Source organism: Carassius gibelio, chromosome B16, assembly GCF_023724105.1.
Source record: "Carassius gibelio isolate Cgi1373 ecotype wild population from Czech Republic chromosome B16, carGib1.2-hapl.c, whole genome shotgun sequence".
NCBI lineage: Eukaryota > Metazoa > Chordata > Actinopteri > Cypriniformes > Cyprinidae > Carassius > Carassius gibelio.
The window spans coordinates 16,831,405-16,855,295 of record NC_068411.1 but is presented as its reverse complement, the minus strand read 5'-3'; the positions used below and the strand labels follow the sequence as shown (position 1 = coordinate 16,855,295).

General features: G+C 37.2%; 1 protein-coding gene and 1 long non-coding RNA gene across 4 annotated transcripts in view; one reads left to right on the top strand and one right to left on the bottom strand.

Annotated features, from left to right (window-relative positions):
* Positions 1-348: 348 nt before the first annotated feature.
* On the top strand, positions 349-23,891 carry LOC127975092 (cingulin). Of its 3 annotated transcripts, XM_052578873.1 has the most exons (22): positions 349-528; positions 610-670; positions 8,917-9,195; positions 9,585-10,242; positions 11,644-11,744; positions 11,824-11,893; positions 14,089-14,204; positions 14,323-14,455; positions 15,032-15,244; positions 15,384-15,532; positions 17,371-17,491; positions 17,572-17,784; positions 17,862-18,083; positions 18,942-19,190; positions 19,297-19,467; positions 19,550-19,711; positions 19,793-19,882; positions 20,818-20,901; positions 21,069-21,187; positions 21,698-21,806; positions 21,888-22,051; positions 23,363-23,891. In XM_052578873.1, the coding sequence occupies exons 3-22, from the start codon at positions 8,918-8,920 to the stop codon at positions 23,502-23,504; spliced, it is 3,564 nt and encodes a 1,187-aa protein (XP_052434833.1). In that variant the 5' UTR covers positions 349-528; positions 610-670; position 8,917; the 3' UTR covers positions 23,505-23,891. The 3 variants fall into 3 exon arrangements, with proteins under 3 accessions (XP_052434833.1, XP_052434832.1, XP_052434834.1); XM_052578872.1 differs by lacking the exon at positions 610-670; XM_052578874.1 differs by lacking the exons at positions 349-528; positions 610-670 and adding an exon at positions 7,339-7,354.
* Positions 6,509-23,891, bottom strand: part of LOC127975095 (uncharacterized) — a 45,489-nt gene continuing 28,106 nt past the window's right edge. The window contains exons 3-4 of the long non-coding RNA XR_008157440.1: positions 7,787-7,893; positions 6,509-7,351 (exon numbers count right to left, since the gene is read on the bottom strand). This is a non-coding gene — a long non-coding RNA (uncharacterized LOC127975095). The remainder of the gene's footprint in view (positions 7,352-7,786; positions 7,894-23,891) is intronic.

Genomic DNA, 23,891 nt, shown 5'->3' with positions numbered 1-23,891 from the left:
TTTGATCCTATCTATAGTCTATCTTCAAGACCACGTCAGTATAAACAACATTCACTTTCCACTCTAAATGGATACACAGGGCCTATCGAATTGCGCAACAAGCAGTTACATGAACGTGCACGTAGAAGTTTAAGCCCACTGTATCAACTTAGCGACAAAAACGAAACTTTCCTGTCTTTAAATCATATCATTATATTTACGTTTCACTGATCCACAAACAAACTAGTTCCAGAGTTAATTGTGATTTGACACACAAGCTCACGAAACAGAAATGGTTTGACGCGTTCCACCCACGACGCCACTATCAGCCAATGAGATTATCCTCACGCGCAAAGTGGGCGGTGCATATGGTATCGGTCTGAAAGTGAACAGGTTGTCTTTAGCAAATGTTTTCCCTTGGGTGTTAGAGTTGTCAGATTTAAAAGTTACCTTCTTAACTTTAAGCTATTAGTTCTCATGCAGGAGAAACACAGGAGGAAACAGAGGAACATTCAGCAGAGAGAAATATAAACTTTGCCTTAACATCAGGTATGTTAAATGTTATTTTTTTGTCTTGCTAAACCTGTTAGCCTGTGACTAGAAATTGATTTTAATATGTTTGTCGAGCAGATGCTCCAGCTCATTCTCGAGCTCAGCTTTCTTCCTCTGGGAGTGACACTTGTTTCGTGAGGTATGCTATAGCCTAGTTGTATTTTGTGTTTTTCTTAAGTGGTCTTCTCTGAAGATGGATTAAAGTCTGCCCAGAGGATTATTGTGTAGCCCGCGTAATGACAGTATTTTTCATTAGTTTCCGCTGAAAATGAGCGCTTCGTCCCTAGAGACTTCAGAACCCATTGAGTTTCGCAAATAGCGCAGGTGCATCGCCAGGTGTACACCTGCGCTTCTCGCTTTGGGAACAAACTCATGAGAGAAAAGCTTGGCGTGGCAAACAATCCCGCTTTAACAGTGTTGCGATTGTTTACCTCCTCACCACAGCCCCGAAAGTCCGCTAAACCTTTAAAGTCTTGTCTGAATAGCTCAATTTTCATTCAAATGGAGAACTAGTTTGTGTCAAACATGCCGTGAGCGATCAGGTTACTGTGTCAGGTAGGCTGTCAAACGTGTGTTTATGTTTAAAGGGGCTATTAAATTAAACAACAGTCAACTTTTAAGTAAATTAAAGTGTTATATTTGATACATAGCTCGTTTGGTAACTCCGTGGTCGTGTTATCCAGACGCCAGGATCTGTTGAGATTTGAAACCGGTGACTCAGTGCAGAAGAATTTTATAGGCCTGGGTTGAACAGTGGTACTTAAACTTTACAATATTACTCATTCTCAAACATTTAAATAATTGCATCACGACCTGTTTTTGTTTTATGTATCCCCAGAACTCCATTGATAAGGCTCAATATGAAATGTGTTATTTTTATCTAATGTTGGCTAAATTCAGTATAATGATAATTTATATTATTAAAGTGATCATAACCTTATAATGATTTAAGGTTAAGATGAAGTGAATATTCACCCTATTTTCTAAATGTATGTTATTGGACCCTTTACACAGACTTTGACAAGCTTCCACTATTATTAACTTCGGAAAAATCTAGCAAAGTTTATATATAAACTTTCCAACTAGTTGACGCTGCTCCATGAGTGTTTCTAATACAGTAGCTGAGGGCAAATTTGACATCTTTCTATCATTTGATCACCGTTATACATTTCAGAATTTTTTCCCCTCATAGAAATGCTAAAATTTAAATGCTACAATAAAAATGTTTTTTGCTTTTTCTTCTTGGGAATGCAATGGGAATGCAAAATATATACAATAAAAATAAATACAATAAAAATAATTTACTATAGTGTCTGTCCACCACTGTAAAAATGTTCCCGACTATGACTGCTTCCGCTTCTGAGAACCCTTGAAAATGTAAGCAGTGTCTATTTAGAAGAGTACATTTGTGTTTTCGTCATCTTTTCTTTCTTTTTTTTTTTTTTGATGTCATATATAATTTTTTTTTTTTTTTAATTTGATCTCTAAACTTTGTGAAATTACAGATTTCTCTATAGTAACTTATACTGGACAGCTCCAATCATTGTAATGATTGACAAATACAAAGTTTGTTATAGTTTCTTTTCACCACTGTTAAAGTTTACCCAACTTTGACAAATTCCACTTCTGAGAACCTTGAAAATATTGAAGTGTCTATTAAAGGGATAGTTCACCCAAAAAGGAAAATTCTGTTATTAATTATTCACCCTCATTTCATTCCAAAACCGTAAGACCTCCGTTCATCTTCGGAGTACAAATTAAGATATTTTTGATGCATCCCGTGAGCTCTCTGACCCTCTCAGACAGCAAGTGTCCTCACACAATCAGTGCCAAGAAACCTTTTCATTTTTCTGTGAACTATCCCTTTAAGAGTACATTTGTTTTCATCATCTTTAAACCATATTTTTAGTGAATTTGATCTCTTAAACTTGAAATAGTTAAACTCACCTTTACTAACTAAAATTGACTGCCAGCTCGAATTCAGATCTGCCTCCCATCCAATCAGCTGCTGAACTGAACCAAGCCTGCCCTGCTTTTTTTTTTCCTTTTCAATATTTCGTTTCACTCAGATGCACATCACATAGAGGTGAACACATCTGTCACTACTTTCACTGCCATTTCATTGCAACCATGAAAAACAGTTCTGTGTGCGAAAAATTTGCTAAGTAGCTTTTCCCTAATGATACACATGAGCTTTTGATTTGAACAATTCTGGTTAGAATTATGGAGATATTTTTATTTATTTATTTTTATTTTAATATTATCATAAAGAAATATACTCCTATTTTTCATACAATCTTGGTGAATTGGTAGATATCTCTTTCTAGGAATATATGCCGGACTCCAGTCATTTAATTAGCTTAAACCCTGGACTGGTACTGTAACTGGAAAAACAATCAGTACAGTGGGTGAAAAACCTACTTACCATAAGTAGCTTCCCCTAATGATACACATGAGCTTTTGAATTTCGTATGTTTTAATGATTCTGGCTGCAAATATGGAGTAATTTCCCAGAGAAATACCTAATAGACAATTTATTAATTTGAAATCCAATAAAGTAGTAATTTATGTTTTATAGGGTTTAAGTAAAATCTTTCCAACTACCCCCTTGAACCCACTAACGTATACTCCGTGGTGCACATATCCTGGTTTGGGAATCTTTGGAATTAATTAAAAGCTTACTTTTCATTTAAATCATTGTTTGCACATTTTAGATTATAAAACCAAAATGTATTGTTCTTGAATCTCCCGTATCAAGCTGGCATCTTGGTTATTGACCTATGACTACTTTGTGCTGAGACACAGACAAACATAACTTATTACCTTTTTATGAGACGCTAATCCTCTAGTGTGATTAAAAGTTAAGAGTCATATCATGCTTCAGTTTTTCCAAGCTGAAAAACTTGGAGTCATGAACACATCACATGCAGGTTTTAGATAAGATTACTTTGTATATTATTGTGTGGGTTTCTGAAAGTACGATTTGTGTTTGGCAACAATGAAGCGTGTTTTAGTCATGCGGGTGAGATCCATTAGACACACAGAAGAAGAAATTCTTGTTTGTCTACGATTGAAACAAGAAGAGCGACTGAAGCTCAGAAAGGGAGGGGAGCAAGAAAGGAAAGAGAAGACTGAGAGGAAGTTTGGCAGGAGACAAAGAATGTAAAGGGGAGTCAAACACTATTGAATGGATACCAAGAAAGCTTACGATAGGCTACATTTTCTCAGATGCTTTCTCACAGCAACTTGAGTGCTTAATTTGTAGAGTAATCTAGATGAACTCTATATCTCGCCTCTGTCAGGTAAATCACCCCAGAGCGAATTTCAGTGATTGGTTTATCCTTCTCAAATTAATGGAAACTCTCAGAGATTCAGGTTGTGTTTCCCACCAGACTGTTTGTCATACTTGTAATATACACCGCCGATGATTTCAAAAGTGTTTCTGAAGTATGCTGAAAGATTGTGAAGGAATATGGGAATGCTGAGCATGCTTGTTTTTCTACTTCCTGTGTTAAGTGAATTTTGACCTGAAAAAAAGGTGTCAGAATTCATATTTTATATTGATATGAAGTCTGATTCAATGCATGTCTGAGCAAAATGAAACATCCTCTGATGCACTGATTGTAGTCGCATTGATTTGGTTTGTAATAGTCAGCAGACACAATACAAACTATACTGACCTCACAGACTTCTGCTGAATCCTACTGCCTCAGTTTCCTGCTAATTTATTTAGATGTTCCACATCTGAGAGCACAGCAGTCCTGATTCAATTTAAGATCAGAGAATTCAGTTTGATGGGAGAACAGGAGGTTGCAGACTCTGAGCTGTGGACAGGTGTACCTGGAGGGTCCGGTGTGAGGAGGTTTCATTTTTTTAAGAAACGTGGTTCATTAGGACTAGATAATTGGACTGTTTGTGGTTGCATCATCTCCCTGAGCTGGTGAAAAGAGACATGGAAAGTACAGTATGTGTCTGTCCTAATGTGTAAGTGGATAATATTCTGTTATTTAGAAACACTTCTAGATTTGAGTTAGATTTGATTTATATCTAGTTATATTTATTTATTTATTTTTGGATCGAGACAAATACTTGCTAATTATTTGAAGACAGACACTTTTGAGTTGGTAAATGATCATATTATTCAAGGCTCCAGACTGCATCAAAATGCTCTCATTTTGTGACCTGTTTTTCTGCCAGTGAAACTAATATTGTGAGAGGTCGCACTGGCGCAACCATTGCATGTGCAATTTCTGTTACATACAGTATGAGAAACATCAAACCTCAAATTAAACAAAAGCTTAATAAAATCTCGCTACACATTTGAGATGCTAAGTGCATACTGTTTATCAGTGTGCTGCTTGGTTCTGAGGTAAAGCTGTTCAGTGCTCGGACAAGTTTGTTTGCATCGCGGTCCGAGCACTGAACAGGAACCAAGCAGCACAGCGCTGAGAGCTCCAGTGAAAAGCATTTGAATTTGCAGAAGAGTGAATAAAGATTGTTGTGAGATCTGGGGATCATTTTATCCAACTGTTTCCAGCAATTGAAAGCTCCAAAATTATCCAATTTGCATGTAATTTTTAATGGGATGACCAAAATATTCTGTGGTGAACAAACACTTATGTAAAATGTGTTGTTAACGCTGTGGTTGTGTGTGGATTATTCTCAGAAATTATAACGATTACTAAAACTTTATATGTTATAATGTGTAGAGCACCTCTTTGATAGTACACAAAAAAAAGTTGTAGTGCGTATAAAATCTTTTATGTGGATATTGGAACACAAGTGAAGTGCAAATCTTAAATAATAGGCATGCAACCAAATGTAACTTTGCAAATATGAAACCATTTGTATTCACCCTTCACCTTTCTGTCTGTCTCTGCTTTTGTCCATCAGAGTGAAAGTAGTAAACCGGTACTGTACGGCTGCTTTTTTAAATACAGAATCTGCGGATCATCTGTTAATCTCCTGTTATTCAACACCGTTGGTAATTAAGTGGTGCAGATATACTGTAGATTAGCCTATGTATTTATTATTATAATAATTAATATTGTTTAGATCAGCTACAGCACATGAGAATGCAGTTGCTTGTCCATTTTTAAAAACAGAAGTAATATTATACTTTCAAATGTTTATACTTTCAAATGTTCAAATTGTTCAACATTTTCAGTGGATTTCCTAATGTGTGAAAGCTGAAAAGGACTGAAAAAAAGGTGAAAGTTTTTGCAACTTTACACAATCCATGAATGTTTAATGAGACAAGCATTGTTATGATTATCTCTCAGCTGCTACACAACTCGCTGTGACCTTTCACACCATTGTTTCACATTGTACCTTTTTGTCATTGCTTTTCACTGGCATTGCAGCAGGCGTAAAACATAGAATACGGCAAAATAATTAAATCAATTAAAATACAAAAATACAATAAGAGGAAAGACATGGGAAACATTCCTTCATTCATAGTTAAAAGTGGAATTAACTATGGTTAAATCTGGTGTTAAAATCATTTAAGATTGGCAGACATCATCATGAAATAATCATAAGAGCAAATGATATAGCAGATATAATTAACAGTGCTTTATTGTGAAGAGAGAAAAAGCAGTGGGTTGATTCATGTTGTTTTGCCCTTAAAGCCCAAATACTTGCTCCTAGAGGGGCTGAAATCAAGTGTTTGTTTGGGATAAGTAAACCCTTGCATACCGTAGGCTATTGCCTATGAAGGGAACAGTGACATCTCTGATTTGGATCTGTGTGTGAGCAGGAGAGAGCAAGTGTGATAGAGAAGCCAGTGTTCTCAGCATAGCTGCCCTTGTTTTCTGCCCCACTTCACTGTAATAATGGGAAGAGGGTCTTCATACACCCCCTCCATCCCACTCACGGCCTCCCTCCATTCAGCCTATCAGATGCCGTACTGAGCGGCTAAATGGTGCCTCTGTTAGTCTGCCTACTGACACACTGACACAGAGGAAATGGATCGCCATAGACCGTGACCGGATTTTGGCTGTTTGTTTGACCAGATCACTGTTAGAATAAATAATCTGACAGTCATCGTGTGGAAAATCATAAATGAGGAGAGTTAAAGGGATAGTTCACCCCAAAATGAGAATTCTGTCATTAATTACTCACCCCAATGTTGTTCCAAACCCATAAGAACTTTGCAAATTAAGATATAAAAAAAATAAAAAAAAATGCTGTTTGGTATTTGTGTGTGAATTTGAGCAACAAACAAACAAACAAACAAACAATAAAAGCACAATTGCTTTGTTGATTGCCAGATTTTATTCAGGAGATTTTGGTCTTTTCCTCTTTGAGCAGATTGGAGCATAACTGAAAGTAACTGCATAGACTTGGCTTGCCTCAAAGGAACTTTGATCAAAGTGCCAGCATTACTACAGTAGTTGGTTCAAAATGCAACATCTTTAAATTATGGAGAAAATTGAAAGATACTTTGAGATTTGTTGCCTTATTACAACTGGCTGCTGCACAAATTGTTGACAGCTTTGGTCTAGGCCCTCAGGATAAATGTTCATCATATTCAACATAACAATGTCCCCCTGCCATAAAGAAGCACGTCCAGATTTATAGTTCTTTTATGATGTCCAAAGTCTGTTGTCAGGACCAAAACTCCACCTATCTGGAATTTAATCATGGTCCAAGTGCATAAATACTGCTGCAGCTGCAATAAACCCAGATGAAGAATGATCAGTGAAGTGCTTCTTCTGCTTTCTCGCTACACCTGTATAGCCATCCACCTGTCTTTCCGTCTTTCTTCAGTCTCCTTTTAGTCATTGACAAGGACACGTCAGCCGCCTCAGACAGCTTTCTGGTGACAAAACACATAAAACGCCCTTTCATTGTGTTCACCTTGCAGTACTAGTCATGATGGCTCCTTTATATGTCACACAGTAATTCTGTTTCTCAACACGGTCTTGCTCATCTCAAGCTGAGTGTTTGTTTTAACCGGACATTTGGTCACTTTAACAAAATCTGCAGGTTTATTGTGAACAGGATTTGCTTCTTCATCAACTGTGCAATAGTAGCAAAACTGATTATACTGAATGTGTTTGTAGTTTCCAGTCTGTTTAGTGTATTGCAGAGCTGTTTTTTTTACAGAAGACGACTTATGTGTGAGTGACTGACAGAAAGAGAAACGATAAAGATGTACCAATGTCTGAGAATGCACTTTGTTCCCCTGTCACACCCTTCATACTAATCTGTTCCTTATTGAGAGATTTCCATTCCATCTCACCAGACACACCTTCATTTTTTTTCTACTCCATTACGTCACGAGTAATGAGCTTCCCTGGGTTTTGTTGAGAAATCTTCTCAGTGAAAAGGTTGTTTAGGATGGAAAGTCAATGGAATCTGTAAAAAAAAAAAAAAAAAAGTGTGAGTTTGTTTAGGTTAATGAATAATGAAGGTCTTCTGTGCCAGGAGTCAGAGGTGAAGGGCATCATGGAGTAGTGTGTGTAATTCAATCCTGCCTCGTTCGACTGTGTCTGTGTCTGTCTGTATCTCAGTAGAGCACAACAGTAGGGTTCTGCTTGTAAAAATCCCATTCAAATTCTCCTACATTTCAACACAGACCAGCATTGTCTACAAGAATGTTGAAGTCAATAGGAAATCGAACCCAATGTGTGTTCCTTATCTTACGTATCTTGAAGGATTCATAAGTGTACATTTATAACAAAGAAAAAAATGTGTCTTTTATTAATATGTAATAACTTGCTCCACCTCTATTATGGCTGTTCCTTTTCATGGCTTCATTTTGGAGAGCAACACCAGGATTTTCATCGGATAGGTTATGACAAATTACATTTAAAAATGTTTTTTAAAAACGTATTCTAGTTTAGTAAAAAGTCATTTATATAAACATACAAAAAATACTTCTAGCATTTAAGTACAATTATTTAGGCCAGAAGGATTTAATATCATGAAGGTCATGGTAAATAAAAGCTTGTTTAATTGTCAAATAAGTCAAGTAGGACACTGCGCCCAAATCTGGCACAATATCCAACCATAAGAAAAAAGGAATTCACCATTGTGTCTTGTTGAAGTAAAGTGGTTTTTTTGGAGAAGAGAGCAGTGTCCGTAGAGGGAGAAGTGACAGATCAGGTTGTGCAGTGAAGTGTAATCTGAAAGGCATCGTATTGCTTCTGTCAGGGCCAATTTGAAGGAAAGGACATTGAGGGCTGTGAAGAATAGAAAGAATAAAAAAACTGTTTCTCTGTGCTGTTGTGAACTTCTGAGCTGGTTGGTTTGGTTGAAGGGTTGGAACTTTTTATTGAAGATTTTTCTGAAACTGAAGAGATAAAATAGTTCTGGAACTATATATATATTAAATATATAAACTTTTTCTTTGTTTGTCTCTCTTTATCTACCCTCTAGGATGTCTGATCCTGTCTCAGGTAGGAAGACCCCCGTGGATTATGGCGTACAGATTCGCTTTATAAATGACCTGCAGGACACTGGAGGGGGAGTGAGTGGCCAGCCTCGGAAAGAGCCGTCAAAAAAGCCACCGAAAAAGCCACCTCCTCGCTATGGAGTGGCAGTGAGGGTGCAGGGCATCGGTGGACAGTCCTATGTTGTACTGAAAGAGGGAGAAAAAGGAGATTCATTTGGAGTACAGCTGAGAACCCAACCACCTGCTTACAGCAGCCTGCCTAGGTATGCTCCTATATATTTTTAAATACTGTAATATACTTTACTGTATATATATATAATCTGTATGTAATGGCATCTTTTTACCAAGTAATCAGTCATTAATGAAAGTCAGAATCATTGATACCAATATTGCTATCGATATCTTTGTCTTTATTAAATGCGTTTTCCTCAATTTTAGCAATAAATTATAGCCATTTGACATATACAGTTTAACTGAAAGCCATTAATTTTAACATTTAAAAATAGTGAACTTAAAATCTTCATAAACCATAAATTGTATATGCAAAAACTATAAATTGAGTATAGGTTAGACTTAATTTAAGATGGAAAACAATACTTAATCTGTATCTTGAATTTTTTTAATTCTCTAATTGTATCTGTTTATTTGTTAGGAGGAGAGAGGATGGGGTAATCCAGGGGCCATATTTCTCGTCTGGAGAGAACACCCCCCTGCGTAGGGCTCAATCTCATGGCTCCCTGTTGGATAGAGAAAACGGCAGCGAAGACTTCACAGATCAACTCCGACGTCCGCTTGGAGATGGACGCTCTGGTAGCTACGGAAACCTGGATGTAGGTATTGGTATGGGAGTAGACCGGGAACTGCCCAGAGAAAGGATGGAGAGAAATCAGTGGGGTGGATCCTACCAGACAGGGCTGAATGGCACTTTAGGAAGAGGGAGAGCTGGTGGCAGTCCCTACACCTCTTCAGAATCAGTCGAAGTATCTCCATACAACCAGCACACTCACAGCCAATCAGCTCCCAAGACCATCCATCAGACGCCTGCCCACAGACTCGCCGACAGGTTTGAAGGGAGCTCTGCAGCACAGGCGGGTAACACTGGGACCAACAAAAAGGGGCGCTTTCCCATCCCAAATTCAGACGACAGACCCACCTCAACCTCACCATTACCCACTCCATCTCTCATCCTAAACACATCCTCTTCACCGCGGTCTTCCTCACCTGCTTCTGCCTACAGCAGCCTGGGCCGTGGCTCAAGTTCTGTCGCCAAGGTCACGGCTATCTCTACATCTGCTTCAGTTGATGGACATGTGAGTGATGGTTAAATAAAGAGGTTTGCAGTATTACAAGTATGCACTACTCTTAGTGTTTAACATTCACTTAGAAATTAATAACAAGTACTGAACCTGGTGGGGAATAAATCATTTCTCTTCTTTTAGACCTCCATTCCATGTACAGTATTCTTTACAGTCTCTTAAATGCAGGTTTGTTTTCATAGAAATATTGTCTGGGGCAATTTTCTGTTTCTGGATAGTTCTGCATTCACATAAAATGTCCTTAGCTTTGCCTCATCTATCATGTGTTCACTGGCTTTGTTTACATGTAACCAGATAATCATTCGAAGAAAGACTGATTAATTGAACACCACAATCTTTCATCATCTAATCAATCCACTGTAGGTCTTACGAATGTTTATTTTTGTCTTTCATGGTTAGTGGAACAAAATGAATATTTACTAAATATTTACCAAAAAACTTTTCTGATAGACTTAGATTCTTTTGCGTTATGTTATTAGAGTAAAAACTACCATTGTGCTTGTGGTAGCATCAGTAACGTTATGTTTCTGGTCTCTTGACTGCAGCACTGGGCACTATGAGCTTAAATTTTGTACTGAATGCCTGTAGTGTACATGTAAATGAGTATGCCAATCCACAAAGTTGCTAACTTTCAGAATCTGAAATCGGATTGGAATTATTCCAATTGATGTAAATTACTGCATTAGGGATACAAAGATCCCTTCTGAGGCATTGCTCTGAAATCTAGTGAACTGCTTTGCTGTCAGTAGGCTGCTGTCTTAAAAGGCAGCATCCTAAATGATGAAGAACATCATTACGATCGTATTTAGACTGCGTTCCTCTGATGAACAAGTTGAGGCTCAACTCCCAGTTGATTCCAATAGATTTTGGTGTTAGCAAATTAACATTATGTTTCTCTAAGGATAAAACAATATAATAAAGAAATGTTGTGTAAAATAGTATTTTTTTTTTAAGTAAATAGAAAACCAATTTAATAAAATTTTTAAATGAAATCATTAAATTATGTTAATGTTATTCATGTAGCTCAAACAATAAACTGCATGTGTGCATGTATGTATTTATATTAGTGATGTCAAACGATTAATCGCGATTCATTTGAACATGGTAGTTGCATTGAAATCTAAATGCATTCCTTCAAAATGCTGTCAGAGTTTTGGAGGAGTGTAATTTGAGAAGGTTACAGTATTCATCAACCCGATACTCTATTCTCTCTGGCATTTAATGTCATTAAGCTTGATTTAGCTTGTTGGTGTCAGCTGACAGAGTACACACTTATATTACTACTCCGATGTATCAGTTGTAGCCCACTCTTCAGACTGAAATGTTACTTTGTTGTTTTGAACATATTCTATATGGGTTGTGTTTGATTCTTAATAAACTGTTATCTCCATTTAGGTAACTCCTGACCTTTTGATGGACCAAGGTCAAAGTTCAGGGTCAGAGTTCTCAACTGAAGATCAGTTACAGCAGATAATCTACGATGTTCTACGTCAGGGGTAAACCATTGATCTGATGCGTAACAGCAATACATACAGAGTAACAGTTAGTAACCTTTTGTTTCTCCTAATTCTGCAGGAGTAAAGAGGGAGATGCTATCATTAAGCACAGAGTTCGAGTCATCTGTAATAAAGTTCAAGGACTGAAGGTACAGACTGTTACATTTCGAAGCATTGCTATTTCTTCATTTACATCTTTGAACATAAAACAAATGTCAACACCTGATCATGTAACAAAATCTTAAATAATTTCACCAGAAGGACACAACCAGTTCCAAGCACAGTAGATGACTGTACAAGCAAAAAAGACATAGTGTTCTGTTCAGGCTTTGATATTAAATGATAAATAATTATGAAAGGTGTTTTAAGTGTACTAAATCAGAGACCGTTATTGTGTAATGTCTTGCCCTTCAGTAATAAATACAAGTGAGTGTTTTTGATAGAATTGCTTGTTTTTAGAATATTGCTTGTTTGTTTACTTTTAAAATGCCCTTTTAGTGTGCATTAAACTCAAAATATAACATAGAATTTCTGATTTCATAGGGGATTTGAGCTGTTATTGAGGCATAATCTTGACAGGTAGTTTAGAATATTGCCATCATTCCTTATTCAAGTACATAAAATATTTCCATGTATTATCTGCTTAGAAAAGTACTGCCCGGGGTGTTACCAAGATAGCCACAGAGTGATCTGTCTTTGACTAAACCCAGCTGCAAATAAATCTGCCATTTTTAAAAAGCTGTTATAAACAAGTGTCCGCAGTGCGAGATGATTTACTCTAGTGATAAAATCACCCAGTCTAGCTCTGGAGGAAGCTCTGTTGGCACTATATTTAGTGCGCAGACAGGCCTTGCTAAAATGGGCATTATATTTGATGGCTTTTTAGGTTTTGGCATCTCTTGCTAAGCTATAATGAATTGGCAGTGGATCCCACCTCACTTACAACAGCTGAGCCCATTTTAGAGCGAAAGGAGGAAGGAGTGTTTACCTCCACCACTCAAAACCTCATTAATTATACAATATAAAAAAGATCCAGTATAGATCATTCTATAGTAATAAAATGATCTAAAATTATAAATGCTAATAAGTGACCATCAGAAAAATAAAATGTAAACAGGCAATGAAAAATTGAAATTTATACATTATCTGAAAGACGAATAAATAAGCTTTCCATTGATGTTTGGTTTGTTAGGATAGGACTATAGGAATAATTGACTGAGATACAACTATCTGAAAATCTGGTATCTAAATGAGGTGCAAAAAAACCTAAATACTGAGAAAATTGTCCTTTAAAATTGTCCAAATGAAGTTCTTAGCAATGCATATTATTAATCAAAAAATAGGTTTTTATATATTTATATACTTTTTTTTTTTTTTTTTTGGCATAAAAAATGATGATTTTGACCCAAACAAAGGGTTTTATTTATTTTTTTATTTTTTATTTTTTACTATTGCTAGAAAATATACCCCAGCAACTTAAGACTGGTTTTGTGGTCCAGGGTCACAAATGTAAAGCTGAAGACTGGAGAAATGACTAATGACAGCTTTGTCATCACAGGAATAACTTGCATTGTAAAATATATATAACTTTATTTTAAAATCTGATTCACAATATTACAGTTGTAAGTTTTTTTATTTTTTATTATAACCATTCTTTGTCTTCAGGGCTGAGCTTTTGAGAATTATTTAAAACTCTCATAGGTGCTTTCTTGTTTGCTTTATAGGTAAGGACTGTATTGTCTCTTTCTGAGAACAATTACTTAGTAGACAGGATTAAATCCTCAAGCCTATTACAGTATGTCCCAGCATGGGCAGCAAACCACTAATTACTACTCTGTTTTCTAAATACTATCATAGAGGTGGACTTGGATTATAGTGTTTTGAGCTTATTGGAGCATGATCTGGTAATGCCTTGTTTACATGAAAACCTGTTTGATGTCATATACAGTGAAGCTCTTCTCATACGTTTACCGCAAGATGTTTCTATTTAGTACTGTCCTAATGAAGTAATAATTTGTATTGTATTTTTAATTTTATATTTTATTCTAACTATTATAAAAAGCAACCATTTAGCAATTAAAGTAACAATTATAAAGTTATAATTTAGTACTGTCAATATAATTTACACAAACTTTCCTGTTAAAAAAATTACATCCATTTATTTATTTATTTTAAATCCAGCGTGCCCTGCATATTTGAGTTCTTCCCCATAGTAACTTTCACAACTGACTGCAACAGTTGATGCTTGTGGGAACACATGATACAATGTGAAACACAAAAGCAACCACAATGGGTATGTATACTTAAGAGCATGGGTGAATAACCATTGTCCCTTGGATTTCAGGTGAACATAGCTGATGACTCCTTGAAGGAGGAACTTGAGAAGTGTTTGGATGAAAATGTACATCTGCAGGAACAGCTGGGACGGAAGAATACAGAGCTGCACCAAACCCACTCAGAGTAAGACAAACCCAAATACCAACATGGACATTAACACATCTGTGGTGAGAATTGTATAAAATCTACAAAGTAAAGTATAGTAAAACTAATTTTATCTGTTTGCTTATCTTTCTCCCAGGCTAACACAGTTACGAATGGACAGAGAGAATGCTGAATCTCATGTAAGACAGCTGGAGGATCAGCTGGTAGGACTACAGGAGGAACTGAGGAGAGAGACAGACAACAAAGCTCAGGCTGACACTATGCACATGGTGATCACACACAGACCCATATGCTTGAACACACACAAACACACACTTGTTTGTTTTTTTTTAAATGTGGGGACATCCCATAGGCGTAATGGTTTTTATACTGTACAAACTGTGTATTCTATGGCCCTACACCAACCCTACACCTAACCCTAACCAACTTTATGCAGTTTTACTTTCTCAAAAAAAAAAAAAAAACTAATTCTGTATGATATATAAGCGTTTTGAAAAATGGGGACATGGGTTATGTCCTCATAAGTCAACCTCTCCTTGTAATACCTGTGTCATACCCATGTCATTATACAAAGTTGTGTCCTTATATGTCCCAAAAACACGAGCACACACACTAGACTGAGATGAAAAAGATCACAAATGCAACAAATGAATTTGTAATGAGAAATCAGCACCTTAGTTGAAAGTGGTTTTAAACCTGTGAAAACCCTTAAAATATTTCATTCATGCATACTGTACTGCACACATTAGACTGCAGGAAAAAAACTGCAAATTACTAGTGGTAGAAATATATTGCTGTTCTGGTATTGAGATTATTAAAAATAATTATGATTTGTTTGTGTACAGGAGTTGAGGGCAGTGAGAGGTGAGTTGGCCGAAGCTGCATCGCTGTGTCGGAAGCAGGAGGACATTCTGAGGCAGAGAGAGAGGGAGCTGACTGCTCTAAAGGGGGCACTGAAAGATGAGGTCTCAACACATGACAAGGAGGTAGAGGCTCTCAGAGAGCAATACAGCCAAGACATGGAGAGACTACGAGCAAGCATGGAGCAGGTTTCACAGGTACACACCCAATGTTGTACAGGAAATTAAATGGGACCCAAGACAGAACCCTGTTGAACACCTGTTATAATGCAGTTTAGAAAGAAGTAATTAAACTCACAGCACATATGCACAACATGATTATCTCTCTGTGCCTCAGTCTCAGTCAAGTATTGAAGCCGAGCGTCAGCGTATAAACTCTACGGTAAGGTCTCTTCAGCAGCAATTGGAGGAGAGCAGAGATGAGGGAAACCACTGGAGAGAGCAGTTTCAGTCCAGCAGAGAAGAGCTACGCAACACCAAACAAGAGTAAGTCACATTTGCACAAGTTAGTTTAGGTATATGGTTTAATTATTTTTGCATTACACCTAGTATTGTGTTTTTGGTTATTGTGTATTTGTCTCTTCTTTTTTTGGTGTATGCATTTTATTGGGGCAGTGGACAACGGGTTCAACCCAAAGCAGAGTGAGAAATGCTCTCAGATTATCTGAGAGAAAATAGATTTAAATATAGATGTGTGATTGAACCAATTGGTATTTGTAAGTCTGATTTGTCTATAATCCCACAACTATAACTTTAAAGAAATGATTTGATGATTTAATAATAAATTATTTAATGCTTTGTGTACTAAATCAAAATTTTGAAATACAATATCCTTACTCAATTTAAAGGAACTAGTTTTAACATTACTAAACATTACATAAAATCGTGATACTTTCTGTATGACAACTCTAATTACCACACAACTAGTTCATCATCACAAAATACAATTGTGCTGCTAGATTTTATTTTATTTTTTTCTAGAAAAAATTCTGCTAATTTACAAACTTAAAGGGGGGGGTGAAATGCTATTTCATGCATACTGAGTTTTTTACACTGTTAAAGAGTTGGATTCCCTAGCTAAACATGGACAAAGTTTCAAAAATTAAGTTGTACGTTTGAAGGAGTATTTCTGTTCCAAAAATACTCCTTCCGGTTTGTCACAAGTTTCGGAAAGTTTTTTTCGAGTATGGTTCTGTGTGACGTTAGATGGAGCAGAATTTCCTTATATGGGTCCTGAGGGCACGTCTGCCGGAAGAGCGCGCGCTCCCGTATAGCAGAGCAATGAGAGGCTGAGCACAGGCATCAGAGCGAGAGCGTCGCGAAATGTCACAAAAGGAGTGTGTTTTTGGTTGCCAGGGCAAGACAACCCTGCACAGATTACCAAAGAAAAAACAGCATTAAGGGACCAGTGGATGGAGTTTATTTTTACAGAGCATCAACGGAGTTGTGCAAGTGTTTGTGTTTGTTCCCTGCATTTCGAAAATGCTTGTTTTACAAACAAGGCCCAGTTTGACAATGGATTTTCGTATCGTTTATTTCTTAAGGATGATGCAATCCCAACGAAAAAGTGTCAGGATTGTGTTTTGGAACCACAGGCGGTGAGTAAAACTGCTTAAAATATATCTGCCTCCTTGTTAGTGCGTCCGCCTCCCATCGGAGACCCGGGTTCGAGCCCCGCTCGGAGCGAGTCGTTGCTGTTGCTCTCGTTCAGTTTCATCCTCGGGATCTGATTCTGGATCATAAATAAACGGCTGAATCTGACTGTTAGCCATGGTTTGTTTTGGTTGGTTTTGTCCTCACGGTGCCACAGCTTCCAAAAGCTCTCAACGCAAAAGCTTACTGGCGCTCGTGATTCTTTAGCTCCGCGCACACGTCACGCCTCCAGCCGGTCGTGTTTTTCTGGGAAAAATCGGTACAGACTATCTTTCTCTTATGAATATAATAAAACTAAAGACTTTTTGGAGTTATGAAGGATGCAGTACTACTCTATAGGTACTCAAGATTAACAGGATATTGAGTGAAAACGAGAATTTCACCCCCCCTTTAAATACACCAAACTAATTTTTCCATCTCTAAATGGCATCTTAATTGAGACAAAGTCCAATAAAAACAGATAAGCAACATCATTTCACATTATGGATCTTGGATCTGGACTCTAAATCAATAGTTTGTCCTTACCCTAAATTAACATCATCAGGAAATATTAGGAGTTCAGTCTGATTACAATAAATACTCACATTTTAAAACACTTACGGTTTAGCTATTTTTTTGTTTTGCATATGGTGTTCTTCTTTGTATTATGTGTCTATATATGTGTGTGTTAGGTTACTCCAGGCTCGTATGGAGAAAGAGGAGTTTGAGGAGGAGCTGAAAGATCTGCAGGAGAAAATCAACACAATGAAACAGCAGATACCAGATCCCAAACAGACCCAGACAGTCGGCCAGGTATATACACACTCTTTTGCTTATGAATGTTAAGGTAATAGAAGTTTTCAAGACTTAAAATACTCATTGTATTTTTATAGGAACTTGAGCGTTGTCGTGCTGACCTACAGAAGGCCCAGGCAGATATGGATAAATTAAGAACAGATCTTGACAAGAAGACAATGGAAATTGTGTTATTAAAGAAGAGCAAACAGGAGCTTGAAGCAGAGCAGAAATATGAGATTGACAGATTGAGGGACCAGTCACGCAGAGATAAAGAAGAGCTGACTAAAGTTCATGAGAGGGCCAAACAGGTACCATACAGTTTACATCTTCAAAGCATGTAACATCCATTTGTGTTTTACTTACAATTTTTATTTGCCTCTGGCAGCTAGCAGAACCTTCGTTAGTGGAGGCATTGCGTAAGGAGTTGAGTGACATGCAAGAAGAGGTGGGACGACTGCGTAGTCAGCTGCTCTCAACTGAAGAAGAGCTGCAGGCGGAGAGAGACAAACTCAGCTCTGCTCAGACCCAAGCAAACAATCTGACACATGAGCACAAGGAATTCGAGGAAACCAATGCACGTATGAAGGAAAGAATCATACGCCTGGAGGTTAGGATGCAGATTTACATAGTTATATAATGATGCACCTTATTTTCCCTCTTATTAAACTACAATAAATGTGTGTGTAATTGCATTGGTTTGAGAGTGTGGGGTGGTTAAGTGCTTTTGGTCAGCTGCATTTTAAAAGATGTGATGGTCTGGAGTTTTGGGGGCTCAGGTGGAGATTGGCAGCACGTTACACAAGACGGGAACAGAGAGGGTGAAAGTTTTGGAAAGTGACTTATTGCCATCTTATGAAGGAAGAAAACGATGGCTCTCAGTGATCTTAAAAGATTATTTCACTTCCAGAAAAAAAAAAACAATTCTGATAATTTACTCACACCCATGTCATCCAAGATGTTTGTGTCTTTCTTTCTTCAGTTGAAAATAAATCAAGGTTTTTGAGGAAAACATTGCAGAATATTTCTCCATATAGTGGACTTCAATGGGACTATATATTTATAACCACAAATTCTTGTCTTGCACTAGCTCAATTCATGCAAAGTTGCCACTACCTTTTTGAACTGAAGTACACAGACAAAGAACTAATCATTAGAGACCTTTCCAACGTTATTTTGTAATGTGTGATGTGCATCTGCATTGGAGAGCTAGTGTAAAACAAGCATTTGTGGTTAAACCGTATATAAATCTGTATTTTCTGACTGATAGTTTCACTAGATATGACCTTTATTCCTCGGGTGAGATCATGTAGAGCCCTTTGAAGCTGCATTGGAACTGCAATTTGGACCTTCAGCCCGGTGGCTCCCATTGAAGTCCACTATATGGAGAAAAATCCTGGAATGTTTTCTTCAACGGTTTTCTGTTTGTTCTCTCTTTTTCTCTGACGTGTTATCTGTGTGTCTGTAGTCTCAGCTGCAGGAGCGCATGTCTCAGAGTATTGAGGCTGAACAGGAGCAGCAGGAGGAGACCAGGAAACTGAGACAGCAGCTGGAGGAGTCCAGACGTGAGCACTCCAGACTGGGTGTAGAGCGGGACGAGCTGGCTCGTAATCTTGAAGAAAAGGAGAAGGACAGAGATGCTGTCCGCAAGGAGAACACCCAGCTCGAGGACCAGAAGAGGCAGCAGGAGAGAGCACTAGACAAACTCAATAAAGAGGTACAGTATTTGTTTATTGACAGACATTTGAATCATTTTACTTTCTGTCAGTCTTTTTCTCTCTCTTGCTTCCTCACACCCCTTTTTCTCTGTTTCTCCATGTCAGATGGAGCGCTTGTCTGCAGCATCCCGTGAGGAGGTGCGGCTCCTGCAGGCTCAGCTGGACGAACAGAAAGAGAAATGGAGGAAAGAGCAGCAGGATTCACATAAAAACACCAAAGAGAAGCTCAGTGAGCTGGAGAGAGCACAGAGCACCATCCAATCCCTACAGGAAGAGGTGCAACTCTGGCCTCATTAAAAATCCAAACCTTTTTAATCTTGTCTTCAATTTGTGGTCATACAGTTTTGCTTGTTTCTAGTTGGCCCGTCTAAAGAAGGAGCTGTTCTCAAGTTATGAGGATCGAGATAATGCTTTATTAGATAAAGAGATGCTCACCAACCGCCTCAAACATATGGAGAGTGAGATCGAGACACAGCGTACCGCACAAAACGACCGCTCGCGAGAGATCCGCAGCTTGGAGGTGTGTTTCACCTTCACATATGTTTTTTTTTAGTGAAATGGTGTGATGGAGCTAGTCTTCACTCTATGTCTCCACCTGCAGGACAAAATCAAGCACCTGGAGCTCGAGTTAGACGAGGAAAAGAACACTGCAGAGATGCTGACAGAAAGAATCACCAGGAGCCGAGATCAGGTGATTTTTTTAATTCTTAATTAAAATATGTCACTTATTCCTGTGATGGCAAAGCTGAATTTCAGCAGTCATTACTTTATTCTTCAACATCACACGATCCTTCAATAATTATACTAATATGATGATTTAGTGCCCAAGAAACATTTCTTCTCATTATTATTATTATTATAAATGTTTTTATTTTTAATGTTTTACTATTTTTAAATTTTTTTTTTTTTTTTGTCAATTAGTCAATATTATTTAAAATCAGTCAATATTAATCAATAAAGCTAGATTAGGGAACATTATTCACTTTTAACTATTAACATATTGGATGTTCATGAGTACTTATAAAGCACATATCAATGGCTTATTCTGAAAGACCACATTTTAGATCCCTTACCCCCAATACTTAAAGAAAACTGGTACAAGACTACCTTACTTACAGTCAATAAGCAGCAAATTAGGAGTTTATTGAGGAAAAACTCTTAGTTAATAGTGAAAATGTGTTCCATGATGTAAAGTGTTACCAAAAAAAAAAATCTTACTTGCCTCAAACTTCTGAAAAGCAGTGTACACACAGCTGTAATGCTGCCTTTGTTTACTAAATGCAGTTAAATAAAATATTAATTAAAAAATAAGAATAAAGATACAGAAAGAAATATGAAAATATATGTACCATAATATGACTAGATAGTATGGTAGCAAAGAGCTTAAATTATACCTAATTCTATACATATTTATTAATAAATTATTGGCGAGATGTTAAATGTTGACAAGAATTATCATTTAGGAATTTACAAGTAATGTTATTAGAATTTTGTATTTTGTAGTGCCCATAATTAATAGTCGATTAAAGTTACTTCCATTTTCTTTGTGCCTCTACAAGACATTCAGGTCTGTGATCTGCTGAATGCTTTAATCAGAATGTGGTGGGAATTCTACTCTCTTTGTAGATTGAACAGCTGCGTGGAGAGCTCATGCAAGAACGATCCTCCAAACAAGACCTGGAGCTGGACAAAAACGCTCTGGAGAGACAGGTATGCCACATGACTATTGAACACTACGACAGATCTATAGTCAAACTGTGCGCTGCATTGTCTGAGTTTCTGTGAAAACAAACATGATAAAAGTCTTTCTTTTTTAACCGTACAATGCTTTCATTCAAATTGGCCACAGGGTTTCATCTAATCTGCATCTCTTTCAGATAAAGGATTATAAATCTCGTGTAGCTGAGATGGAGGGCCAGTCACGTTCCTCTACTGGTGTGTCTCAGCTGGAGAGCAAAATTCAGGACCTCGAGGAACGACTGCGTGCCGAGGAGAGGTAAATAAAAAAAAAGAGGTCCTAATGAATTGCGGTTCTAAAACTGCCACTACCATGAAGTGGCAGAAACAATTACATTACCCACAAAGCACTACAGAATGCTTGAGAAAAGCACTCTTCTTTAATTGAAAGCACTTTATGTTGCTAGAAAACACACAGACTGTAGAAAATGCAGGCCATAAAGCGCTTTGCAAAAACTACTGCTTTTACTTCAGAACTACTACTAATTTCTGATGCTGAGTATTTTATAAAATAACGCCTGGGGAAACATCAGTAGATTTATTTGCCTGATTAGAATTTAATTTGCTCTACCAATATTTTCACTGGCTTTCCAAAAAGTTTCACATTTTATTCCAGCTATGTATTTGTATATGTACCAGACTAAATAATTTCATTAAATGAAAAAAAATAAAATTAAAATCGCTGCATCACCTAAGCACTAAGAAAAATTTCAATACATGCCAAGTTTAGGAAGTCCTGAGGTTCAAGCATAGTTGTGTGCTTTTACAGAGAGAAGAACTCTGTGGTGTCCTCTCAGAGGCGTTTGGAGAGGAAACTAAAGGAGCTGAACATCACCCTGGATGAGGAGAGACATCAGCACACAGAGCAGAGAGACCAGGTGAATAATACACACGTCACAGAACATGTGTGTGAGAGACCCGCGAGTGTTCGTGTGTTTAATGCATGTGTGTTTCTTCAGCTGACTCTGCGTGTGAAGGCTCTGAAGAGGCAGGTGGATGAAGGAGAGGCCGAGGCCGAGCGGCTGGAGGGATTGAGGAGGAAAGCCATCAGAGACATGGAGGAGATGCAGGAACAGAAGGAGGCGCTGCAGTCCAAAGTCACGGCTCTAGAGAATGAACTCAAGTATGTGTGTTTGACTGAGAGTAGAAAATGATGGAGAATTTCCTTTTTCTTTCTTATAAATACGCTTTTTGTCAGTTATGGCTGTTTTGTTCAGTGTGAAGTGGCCAAAAAAACAAACCAAAACTGCGTTAAGAAAGCTATTCCTAGTATTTTCATATTAATACTATTAATAATAATATATTTATTAAAAAATATTTTCATCTTGTGGCCCACTTGGAAGTTGGCTCGAGGCCCCCTAGTGTGCTACAGCCCACTGGTTGAGACCACTCTTCCAAATAATAGTATTAAAATAAAATAATGGAAAGGCTAATAAACTGCATGTATAATAGGGGCATAATGGTACACAAACATGACAGTTTTGATGTCATGGTGTGGTGTAGTTTCGGTACAGCATTAAAAAACTAAACTTAAATATAAATATATATTTTTAATTAAACAATGGTTTACTGAACAAATGACTATTTCTTTAAATTTAATTAAATTAAATTATAATTAAAATAAAAATCTACCTTATGGTCTCTAAACTATAGTGAATCATTTTACTTTACTATAAGGTTACAGTAACCAACAGAGCCCGAACTTAAATTAAATTACCATTTAGATTAAACTATAATAATCAACACTAAAAAAAAAAGTATGTAAACATGCAAATTGCTCATAATGCAGTTCTACATTATACAAAATTTTAGTTTGTTGTCAAAACATAATAATTTACAGTGGCTTCCATAACTTGTTTCATAAAATATTTCTTTAAACATACATTAAACAAGACAACACTAACAGGTAAAGTGAAATCGAAGTCTAATGTTTAGCAAAATGCTCTTCACTAGACTTCATTTCTCTAGCAAATAATGAGCTATAAACACTGCTGACTTGCCTGAAGTAAATGAAATGCTACATTGCATTTTGTTTACAGACTTTTAATGACGTTACATGAGCGATTACATGAAGGGTGAGATTCATGTTTACTTCGCTTTACAACTAGTAATAAAGAGGAAGGGATAATCACGCTCACTGGCGTCCTGTGCTGCCGTTAGAACTGAGGCGATTATACAGCTTTCACACAACTGTTGCGAACTTCACGGAGCACCAAAATGGCAATTATTGTCTGAATTTCCTGAAAAAAAAAAATGATTTGTTCAATACACATGCGTACCGAACCAAACCTGAAAAAAAATTATTTGTTCAATACACATGCGTACCGAACCAAAACCTGAAAAAAATGATTTGTTCAATACACATGCGTACCGAACCGAAAGACCTGTATCGAAAATATTTGGTATGAATATGTGTTTTGTTTTTTCCCCTCAGGAGAAAGATCCAGCAGGCCCGACAGTCAGCTCTGGAGTCAGTGCTCAGCTCTGATGATGATGATGATGATGATGGATTGTATGATCATTCCAATATAACCTCCATCCTCACTGAGAGCAACCTACAGACCAGTTCCTGCTGAAGACCAAGAGAGGAATCTGGAATTCCTCATCACTGAAGCTTCATTTCTGGACACATAACAAGTGCTGCTCTAAAATTCCCACTTATGCTATAACTGCTACACCACGGCACAATAATTATAAGTCAGACTATACAGCCTGAGGTTAAAGCATCTATAAAACAGGACGACAGCTTTTCACACACTTTAAGACAGACATCTGATATCTTCACTTTCAGTGAGTCAAATAGATTTCAGACATTGCTTTATTTATGTAGACATTAGTTCCAACTTAGAGACTTTTAATGGAAAAGCCTTAATGATCCCTTAAGTATATTTTAGAGTAGATCAGTTCAGAGTTGAAGCCGTTTAGATGGCTCAAATTAGCAAAGACAATTTGAGTTTTTTTTT

What these genes read in the sequence shown, in the direction of transcription:
- LOC127975092 (XM_052578872.1), top strand. Translation starts at nt 8,918, where the DNA reads ATGTCTGATCCTGTCTCAGGTAGGAAGACCCCCGTGGATTATGGCGTA. An exon ending in TCCAATCCCTACAGGAAGAG is followed by an intron (nt 19,468 to 19,549) that starts GTGCAACTCTGG and finishes GCTTGTTTCTAG; the next exon opens with TTGGCCCGTCTAAAGAAGGA. An exon ending in CGACTGCGTGCCGAGGAGAG is followed by an intron (nt 21,188 to 21,697) that starts GTAAATAAAAAA and finishes GTGCTTTTACAG; the next exon opens with AGAGAAGAACTCTGTGGTGT.